The sequence below is a fragment of the Panthera onca genome (assembly GCF_046562875.1).
Source record: "Panthera onca isolate mPanOnc1 chromosome E1 unlocalized genomic scaffold, mPanOnc1 haplotype 2 h2.Chr16_ul_3, whole genome shotgun sequence".
Lineage (NCBI taxonomy): Eukaryota > Metazoa > Chordata > Mammalia > Carnivora > Felidae > Panthera > Panthera onca.
Genome location: NW_027675817.1, coordinates 807817 through 818324, shown reverse-complemented (window position 1 = coordinate 818324; position 10508 = coordinate 807817). Strand labels below are relative to the sequence as shown.

The window sequence follows — 10508 nt, the reverse complement described above, 5'->3', positions numbered from 1 at the left end:
CTTTAAGGACATTTACAGCAATACAAGCAAATACCTATAGATATTAGCTCAAAGGAGCCCTATTCGCTTGAACAAAAACCTTGCACACTTTCTTCAGTTACTCCTACCCAAAACAAAAAAATGGATAATAATATTTAAATGCTTACCAGAAACAAGATCTGACTGAAGAATTTTCTCTACCTCTTCTTCAGGTGACTTAATCCCAATATTGCCTAGAAAGCTCTCCAAGTTCTTCCCAGATATCATGTCACCTTCAAGCCCATCAAGAGCTAAGACAATGTCTTGTAACTCTAGAAACAGAAAAAAGTGATTCGGTAATTGAACTAACCTCTGACTTAAAAAACAACAGTAGCCATCACTCAAGACTTTTGTCAGTGGTAGTCCATGATTTATGATCACCTCTTGAATAAGAAATCTCAGTGAAGAATCCAGCCCTCAGGAAATTCTAAGTCCAGCAAAACAATATGCTTGGTCTGCCATGTTTCTTTGGTGCTAATATAAAATTGGCACAACCAAAATGGTTGCTATGGCTGAATTTTTCACTGCAATGACACAAAGTAGTTATTTTAAACTAGAGCTCTAATGGTAGCAAACAAAATTAACTCATCCTGGTGGAAGTGAAATAGATTTCAGAATCATGAGAAATGTAAAATTGTAAACACAAGTATCACAAAGACTCACTCACCTTTTCTTTTCAATTCTACCAAGATCCAGTTGTACTCTGGCATCTGGAATTTTGCTTTATTTCCAGCCCTTTCAAAGGAGGCAGTGTTAAGTACATTCAAATCCTGGCTCCAGGATTTGTGACCTGAAACTATCTGACCTTGAGCAAATTATTACTATTTAACCCCTCTATCAAATTCAGTAGTCTTATATCTAAAATAATTTAATAATACTATCTACCTCACACAGTTAATATGGAGATTAAATATATGATGTATGAAAAACACTTAAAACAACATTAGGTATATAGCAAACACTAAGTGTCATATTAATAGCAATAAAGTTACTATTATTATTATTATTATTATTATTATTATTAAGCCTTCAGGAATAGCTGCAAACAGTAATCACAGCTTCTTAGTACCTTCGATCCCGCTTCACTTTCTGTCCCCCTAACATCTCAGCGAGGCAACTGCAAATGACAGTCACCTAAAAACCTGTATCAGCTCTGCTTGTTTTACCTAAAGCTTGGTTCCCTTTAAAATATGGTTTCTTTGCACAGACACCTTAAGAGGAGTCTGCTCATCCTCCCATGCTCCACATAGGACCAGGAAGCAGAGAAACACTCCTAAGATTCTGCTGTCTGGCTATTTTAGTTCCACCTTCAATCAAACCTATCCCTCCCCTGAGATTCAGGCCTGTCATTGACCTACACTACCCTCCGGACACCATCATCTACTGACTTTCTGATCACTCTTTCACCTTCTTGGAGGATCTTTGGTCACCCTGCTCATAATCCTCCCTCAGCCCCATTTCCCATTATCATCTGATGACAATAAGAATGACCTTGACCTCTCAACTCCAAAAACTTTCACTTCCTTTCCAAAGTCATCCAGATCAATGGCTATCCTTAATCCTCATCAATACCTAGAACTGCCTGCCCAACCTCTAAAATCTTCAACTACAAGATCAGACACTGACCATAATCCCTTAAAACTGTGTGTATACTGAAGGAAAGCATAGAACTTGATCCACAATATGCCTGTTTTCTCAGCCCCTCCAAGTTTGTCAACAAATAGTCCAGGCACAGTGAACTAACCTTATCAGTCAGTAATGAAGGGAACAGTCTGAGCATATGACAGTCAACCTTGCAAGGAGACTTTTCTAAAAAGAGCAGTTTCAGGCCTGCTATGTTAACACTTTTCTTCCAGGGTGGCCCTTCCTCACTCTTCCCTGTAATTATTGGCCTTTTCTTGCACTGGCTGACAGATTCCAGTGTCAACCCCCAATCATTATGACCAGCTCCCAGATTCAGGTACCTAAACTACACCTTTCTCCTTTTTCACTGTTCTCCTTTCTCAATGGTTTAGTTTCCATTTTTTTTTCCTTCCTCCACATAAAAAGTTATCTGTCCTGAATACCAGTCTTTCTGAACTCTGTTTTCTGATTTCAAAATTAACTACCATTTACCAAGTATATAGTATGTGCCTAATAATTAGATTATGTGCTTTATATGTGTTTTTGCAGTTGATCCTGACAACTCTAGGAGAAACGTGATTTTATTAGCTTCCTTGTTTTAAAGATGAGGAAACCAGAATGACCTACAGAGACTACCCAGCTGGTAAGTCAAAAACCCACAAACCACCATGTATCAAACTCCATAGCCCATGTTCTTTTCTACCTGTATGCATTGTTTCCTATAGCACAGCTAATCTATTTCACTATACTATATTGATGCTAATTATGTTATGTGACCCAGGTAACATATTTATATGTCAACAGGGAATTATTAAGTACTTTTCTTAACCTAAAAGAGAAACAATGATGTTAAAAATTTTATACCAGGGCAGAGTGGTTATGAAAAATCTGAAAAGTATCTATCTACTTCTTTACACCCAGAAATGACTCCGCTTCCGTTTTCCTAAACATATACCTATGTTGTTATTCTTCTCCTGACAGCGCTCATTGACCAAACAGTCATTTGAATGTTATTCAAATAAATTACCAGTGATAATTAAGTTTTAAACTTATTTTCCCAATAGAAAAGTACACAAACTCCATGAGTATGATCTCCATTGGTTTTAGGTCTATGATTTAACTTTTAAGCAAAAATGGAAGTCAAGTGGTAGGAAATAGCCATGGTACCAAAATGCACATGGTCACTCTTGTATGTTAACAAAATCCAAAGAAAGGAACATGAGGAATGTCTACTAAAGGAAGAGGTAGAAGATTTCTGAGAAATTCTATAATATATAAGCCTTTACACAGGGTAGAGTCCTAAGTCTGAGGCTAAAAATGGTATAGAAAATTTTCATATCTGAAAAATTGTAAAGCTAGTATCTGACTTTACATAAAGTCCAGAACAAAACACACACACACACACACACACACACACACACACACAAATAACAACAACAAAAAAAGGGATTTAAAATAGGTTACACAGGCCCCATTCCAGAAAAAGGCATTTTTCTTTCATCATGGATGCTGCCAACTTTTAATCAAAATCAAGTTTTGCCTGCCTTAAAACAGATCAATGCCAACATGGTAAGCAGAAATTAACAGAACTAGAAATTCTAAAAAACAAAACACAAAGACATCCATTCAATAAAAGTAAATTTAACAGTCACAAATAATTTACTAGTTACCTTTTAACCTGGAGGCATCACGAATATCCTTTACCACTTGTCCAAATTCTTCTATTTGTACTTCATCATCTTCTGCAAGAAAAACATTTTTTTTCAGTTTATTTATTTATTTTGAGGGGGGGGGGAGGGGAAGAGAGAGAGGGAGAGAGAGAATCCCAAGCAGGCTCCATCCTGTCAGCACAGAGCCAGACAAGGGGCTCGAGTCAATCAGATTCTCTATCCCAGCCCCTTGGACTCTGGGGCTGAGACTAGCCAGTCTCCGTGACTGCTCAGAACATTAGCCCGTTAACTTGGGGGCAGCCACAGTCTGTCCTCTGGAATGGGGAGCAGAATATACTGCTCTACAAAGAAAGTAGTGAAGGAAATGCACGAGGAGGCAGAAACTTGTCAGGAAAGCCACACTGACAGTTCCCAGCTCCGCCTCCGTTCTCTTCCAGAGAAGAGACCCCTTGGGTAAGCTCGGTGAGACACCTTGTCCCCTCCGAAGCCATCTCCCTCAGCTAACTCAAGTTCCTTTGCTACTGTGTCCAAAACAGTTTTAATACAACATCAGAGAAAGACCCAGATCCCAAGTCTTGTAAGTCCCAGTTCCAAGCCCGCCGCTCTCCCACATTTTTCTAGATGGTTAGAAGGGGTGGAGTCCTTGCCTCCTGTCCCCTCCTGTCACTACATCCTTCTTGGGGCTCTGCCTGCTGACTTAGTCCCACAGTGACCTCCTCACCAGTTCTTCATTCCCCCTGCTCCAGACACAATCTTTTTCACACAGTTGATGGTTGAGAGAAGATCGGGGCTCAGCAGTTCTGAAGGGGAGACAGAGAATACCTGTGAGAACACAGAGGACAGTCCCAGAGACTGAGGCACACACCGGCTCTCCCCGCCCCCCGGGGGCTGAGTCCTTCCAGATTAGGCAAGGGCTCCCTCCCAGAGGCCCATGGAGATATCCCTACAATGGCTGCTAGAGGTCAAGGGTGGCTAGGGGTGGGGGCAGGAGGGGCAGGAGTAAATGTATGTTTACTACCACACATCCTAGCTAGGGTACATGCTGGTTCGCGCCACGTTTGAGGGTTTCTAGGGAAAGGAAATGTCAAAACAGGCAGCACAGAGGCCGAGGTAAACCTTGCCTAATGAGAGAGGCTCTTCAGGTGAAGAGTGCAGGGATGTTGATCAGAGTACGAAAGAGGGAGTAAGGGGCAAAGTCATGGACCTGTGGAGCCTCCACGAGTGGCTCTGAGGTGGGGAGTTTGCCCTTGGCCTCGAATCAATCAGGCCATTGACCAAAGTCAGGACTTGATGGTTAGAGCTGAGCCTTCAGGGCCACCAGTCTGGCATTCAGCACTGGTTCTATGAGCCTCAGTTTGCTCGTCTGTAAAGCGGGGATCATAATAGTTTCCACCGCATGAGAAGCTGGCATGTGAAGTGCTCAGCATACAACACACTCTCGCTAAATGTTGGCCGCTGCTGTCCTCTGTTACTGGGTGTGCAGAGCCTTTCTGGAGCCTGCACCCCGGAGAATCTCCTAACCGGAGGGGCATCGTAGCCACTAGTGAAATCCTCTGCTCAGCAAAGGCACTCCTGGGTGCATTCCCAGGCTTGGAGTGGGACGAGAAGTCCTGTGAGTAGACCCCACTCATCCTCTCCCCTCTCCCACCCTGAGACCCCGGCCAGACCTTTGCAGTCCTCGTGGCAAATGTTTTCCGAGTGACTCTTGTGATCATTGCACCAATAGTGGCTGTTGATCTGGAAGACGCCATAGTCGAAGCTGCCGTCTGCATTTTCATTTACCTTTGATAGGTTGAAGTTGCTCTCCACAAAAGCCAGGCACAGCCCTTAGAACAGGGAGAAGAAGGTTTTTAGAGGGCTCTGAACTGAGGGACAAAGGACACGGAGGAGAAAGGGAGACGGGGAAGCAGAAGAAAGGAACAAGGCCTAAGAGGCTAGACGGGGCGAGCTGGCCGGAAACACCCATTAGCTTCTCTCCTCGCCCTTCGGTCCATCCACCTGCCCCTCAGTACAACCGCTCATCATCCCGCTGTCCATCCGCATCTCCTGCACTTGATGATCGCCTACTGTGTGCCATGACCCGTGCAAAGCCCAGTGAGGGACATTCAGCTGGGGCAAAGGCAGCTGGTGCCTTCAGCAAGAACGAAGACGCACCCCTTAAAGGACCACAAGACAAGATAAAACGAGAAGGACGGCACAAGACAGGTGTGTGCAAAATCTGGGCAAAAGGAAGCTAGCCCCACCAGGGAGGAGGACGAAGCCTTTGCACTGCCTGCTCCCTCTGCCTGGAATGCTCTTCCCCAGACATTTGGGTGACCCGGTCCTTTGCCTCATTCAGTGCTGCTCAATGTCACCTCCTCAGAGAGGTATTCCTTGACTTCCCCTTCAAGGACAAGGTTACCTCTCACTCCCCTGGCTTTATTCTGCTGCATAACATTTATCACCACCAGGAAGTGCTTCATATGTTTGTGTGTTTGTTTGGGACTCGCCTCTCCCCCTAGAATGCGAACACTGTGAAGGAAGGGGCTTTGTTGATGTCTCTGTCCCCAGCCCCTAAAATAGTTCCCGGTACATAGTAAGTGCTCAGTTAATAATATTCAGTGGAAGGAATATAGAATGTTGGGAGGGGCTTCTCGGGGAGGGCTGCTTTTTGAACTTGGCTTCGAAAGATGAATGATGGAAAGATGGCCACATAGGAGGTGACCAGGAGCAGAAGAGGAATGGGGGGGCGGGAGTGTGAGAAAGCAGCACTCACAGTCACTCAGGGAGTAGCCCTCACACCTATCCAGATCCTCCTTGTGCAGCACTCTGGCCAAGTCACAGCGACTGATGAGCTTGGCCTCATTTATGGCAACGAGGCAGCTGACCAAGGACATGAGTAGCATCCTCATCATCTTCGGAGGGGAGAAGGTGCAGCTGAGGGCCTGTGGTCCCGAGGATCTCCCAGACGTGCTGCTGGTCTCCTCTGAGCACCTGAGGAATCTGGAGACAGCAGCCAAATGTCCCGGCTCACTCACGGCTCCCCGCCTGGCTATTTCTCTTTCCTCTCACCATTTTATACTTTCTTTTACTACAGAAACTTTCAAACATTTACAAAATAAGAGAGAATAATATCATGAATCTCCATGTAGCCACTGCCCAGCGTCAACAGTGAAAAACCGAGGCTGATCTCCTTTCATCTATAGGTTTTCTCCTGTTTTAGCCATTCTCACTCTTGTAAAGGACACCTGGCTATGGGCAGCATTTGGGTACAGGGGTGGGGAGTGAGGCTGGCAAAGGAGACTGATGAGCACTGGACTTTACTGGTACTTGCGTGTGTGGGTTTGAACATGTGCTCTCGTAGGAAGGGCCAGGCCACTGGGTGTTGGTCTGCCCTCAACCCCACGCTCCCAGACGCATGATATGTGACTTTTCCCAAGGGTATACCCTGCCATGTGCAATTCCTGAGAGGCTGTCTTATAAGCTCTACACCTTTGTTTCCACTCAAAACTGGGGTCACTCAAGTAAAAGTGACCTTGTTGAAGAAATAAACTTCACTTTCACACTCTGTGTGTGTGTGTGTGTGTGTGTGTAGGGGGAGGTGCAAGGGGCGGGGACTCTGGATTCACATCGCCTGCTTTCAAAGGTTGGGCTGCAGTGTGACCTTGGGCAATATACTTTACCTCTCCGGGCCTCATTTGTAAAAGGAAGATATGCCAGTACCCACTTACTAGGGTTGTCATGATGATTAAACGAAATGATAAATGCCTAAATCTTGGTTTTGCATTCCCCCCCAAAATAGGAAGCAAGACTTCTGGGACAAAGGTTGATTCCTAGGCTGGAGTTAGGAAAGAGTATAAAATAAGTCTGAATTATCTTGTGCTAGAAAGTAAGAAAGTGCTCAAAATATGGATTGGGGCACGTCAAATGGACATGAGAGCCAGCTCAGAGGGGCACCCACTGGCCAAATCTGGAACACTTTCTTGGTAACAGCTTTATTGAGATAAAATTCACAGTACATAATTCACATACCGCACAATCACTTAATTTAAAGCGTGCAGCTCAATAGTGTGTTTGCAGAGCCGTGCGACTATGATCGCGGTCAATTTTAAAACATTTTCATCAACCCAACAGGAAACCCCATACCCATTAGCTGTCACTAATCCACCCCTCCTCCAACCCCTGCCCACCACAAGCCTACTTTCCATTTCTCTAGATTTACCTAACCTGGACACTGCACACAAATAGTCACACCATAGGTGGCCTTTGAGCCCGGCTTCTTTCGCTTAACGATGTTTTCAAGATTTATTCATGTTGTGGCAGCCACTGGGATCTCATTCCTTGTGATGAATCCTTCTTTTGTCTCTCTATTGATCGTTTTATAGACTTTTGGGCTACTTTGGGGCTATTATGAATGACGGTGCTGTGAACATTCACGCACAAGTGTTTGTGTGGACAAATGTTTTCATTCCTTCGGGCATATACGCCAAGGAATGGAACTGCTGAGCCATAGAGTAACTTCAAGTTTCAACTTTGGAGCAACTGCCTGACTTCAAAGTGGCTGTACCATTTTACATTGCCATCGGCTTTTCCACATCCTTACCAACACTGGTTACTTTAAAAAAAAAAAATTATAAAGTTTATTTAGTTATTTTGAGAGAGAGAGAGAGAGAGAGAGAGAGGGTGCACAAAAGCTAGGGAGGGGCAGAGAGAGAGGGAGAGAGGGAGAATCCCAAGCAGGCTCCTCACTGTCAACGCAGAGCCCAATGCGGGGCTTGAGCCCACAGACTGTGAGATCATGACCTGAGCTGATATCAAGAGGCTCAACTGACTGAGTCACCCAGGTGCCCCAACGCTTGTTTGTTTTTTTAATTCAATTTACTCTTTTTTTTTAAGTAGGTTCTGCCCATGACCCTGATGTTGAGAGTCACCATGCTCTATACCAACTGAGCCCACCAGCACCCCCCCCCCCACTAACACTTGCTATTAACTGTCTTTCTGATCAAAGCTCTCCTAATGGGTGCCAAGTCGTACACATGATGGTTTGGATCTGCATTTTCCTGGTGGCTAATGACGCTGAGCATCTTTCTATGTGCTCTTTGGCCATTTGCATATCTTTGGGGAAATTCAGTATTCAGATCTTTTGCCCATTTTCTAGTTGGGTTATTTGTCCTTCTTTATTGAGTTGTAAAAATTCTTTATCAGATGGGAATGCAAGCTGGTGCAGCCACTCTGGAAAACAGGATGGGGGTTCCTCAAAAAACTAAAAATAGAACTACCCTACAACCCAGCAATTGCACTACTAGGCATTTATCCACGGGATACAGGTGTGCTGTTTTGAAGGGACACATGCACCCCCATGTTTATAGCAGCACTATCAACAATAGCTGAAGTATGAAAAGAGCCCAAATGCCCATCGATGGATGACGGATGACTGTATATATATATACAATGAAGTATTACTCGGCAAGCAAAAAGAATGAAATCTTGCCATTTGCAACTATGTGGATGGAACTGGAGGGTATTAAGCTAAGTGAAATTAGTCAGAGAAAGACAAACATCATATGACTTCACTCATATGAGGACTTTAAGAGACAAAACAGATGAACATAAGGGAAGGGAAACAAAAATAATATAAAAACAGGGAGGGGGACAAAACAGAAGAGACTCATAAATATAGAGAGCAAACAGAGGGTTACTGGAGGGGGTGTGGGAGGGGGGATGGGCTAAATGGGTAAGGGGCACTAAGGAATCTACTCCTGAAATCATTGTTGCACTAGATGCTAACTAATTTGCATGTAACTCTTAACAAATAAAAAATAAAATTAAAAACAATAAATTAAAAAAAATAAAAAATAAAAAATTCTTTATGAGATACATGGCTTGCAAATATTTTCTCGCATTCTGTGGGTTGCCTTTCACTTTCTTGATGGTATTCTTAGAAACAAAAGAATTCAATGATGACGAAGACTGTTTTCTCTATCTTTTCTTTTGTTGCTTACGCTTTTGGTATCGTAGCTACAGAATTAATACAGAATGGTTTCTAAGGTAGTCTGGGACAGTTTGGCCATCGACACAAATAAAGATAGCGACAGGGGAGCTTGGCCGGCTCAGTTGGTGGAGCGAGCGACTCTTGGTTTCAGGGTCATGAGTTAGCACCCCACCTTGGGCCTAGAGCGTCTTTGAAAAAAATAAGGATAGGGACAGATTATAATCTAGTGAAAGAGATAGGAATCCCTGAGTCCTTAATAGTAATAAATAGACAAACAGATACATAACGGGGATGGGGTTGGAGCTCTTCCTGACAATAAGATGGTGAGTGATAAACGTGGAGGTGGTCATGAGGTTGGAAAATCATCACTCTGCAGCCATCATAGATTAGTTTGGGCAAGAATCATCAATGGATATTAAATCTAAGGTGGTGGGAAGCTTGGTGAAGAACTGGATGGGGCACCTGGGCTGGCTCAGTCGGTTAAGCATCCAACTTCGGCTCAGGTCATGATCTCGTGGTTCATGGGTTCAGGCCCAGCATCGGGCTCTGTGCTGACAGCTTGGAGCCTGGAGCCTGCTTTGGGTTCTGTGTCTCCCTCTCTCTCTCCCCCTCTGCCGCTCACACTCTGTCTCTCTCTCTCTCTCTCAAAAATAAATAAACATTGGGAAAAAAAAACTATCAATGCCATGAAAACACAGAATGGGGCTATTTCTGTCACCGTGTGCATGTGTGTGTGTGTGGTGGGTGTGTGCATGCGTATCTTTCCCCTGAAAGCAGGTGTATGTTCCTGAGAGCAAAGGCCTAGGTTCCTCCACCCACAGGCTGCTGCTTGGGCAAGATGGCTGCCCTAATGGCCTTGTTTCCTCACAGATGTCTTCTAAGCTCACTCCGTACCAGCCCGACTCTTGATTTTGGCTTGGGTCATGATCTCACAGTTCCTGGGATCAAGCTCTGCATCACGCTCTGCACTGACAGCGAGGGGCCTGCTTGGGATTCTCTCTCTCTCCCCCCGCCTCTCTCTCTGCCCTTCCCCCACTCATGCTCGCTTGCTGTCTCTCTCTCTCTCTCTCTCTCTCTCAAAACAAGTAAATAAACTTGAAAAAAAAGTTTATCATGTTCTACCTATTAGATGAGCAAATATCCAAAAGTTTGATAATACCTTCTGCCTACAAGGCCGAGGGGGCACAGGTACATTCCTGACAGAGTGTAAACAGGCGATTATCTAT

General features: G+C 44.3%; 1 protein-coding gene across 4 annotated transcripts in view; it reads right to left on the bottom strand.

Annotated features, from left to right (window-relative positions):
• Window positions 1-3523: 3523 nt before the first annotated feature.
• The window catches only part of LOC144615261 (pleckstrin homology domain-containing family M member 1-like), a 20455-nt gene continuing 13470 nt past the window's right edge, over window positions 3524-10508 (bottom strand). For 2 of the 4 annotated variants that reach the window (XM_081794778.1, XM_078442144.2), the window contains exons 5-7: window positions 6067-6293; window positions 4979-5137; window positions 3524-4133 (exon numbers count right to left, since the gene is read on the bottom strand). In XM_081794778.1, the coding sequence (XP_081650904.1) occupies window positions 4009-4133; window positions 4979-5137; window positions 6067-6293 (511 nt within the window). In that variant the 3' untranslated portion in view covers window positions 3524-4008. The remainder of the gene's footprint in view (window positions 4134-4978; window positions 5138-6066; window positions 6294-10508) is intronic. The other 2 variants (XM_078442142.1, XM_078442145.1) reach the window with 2 other exon arrangements.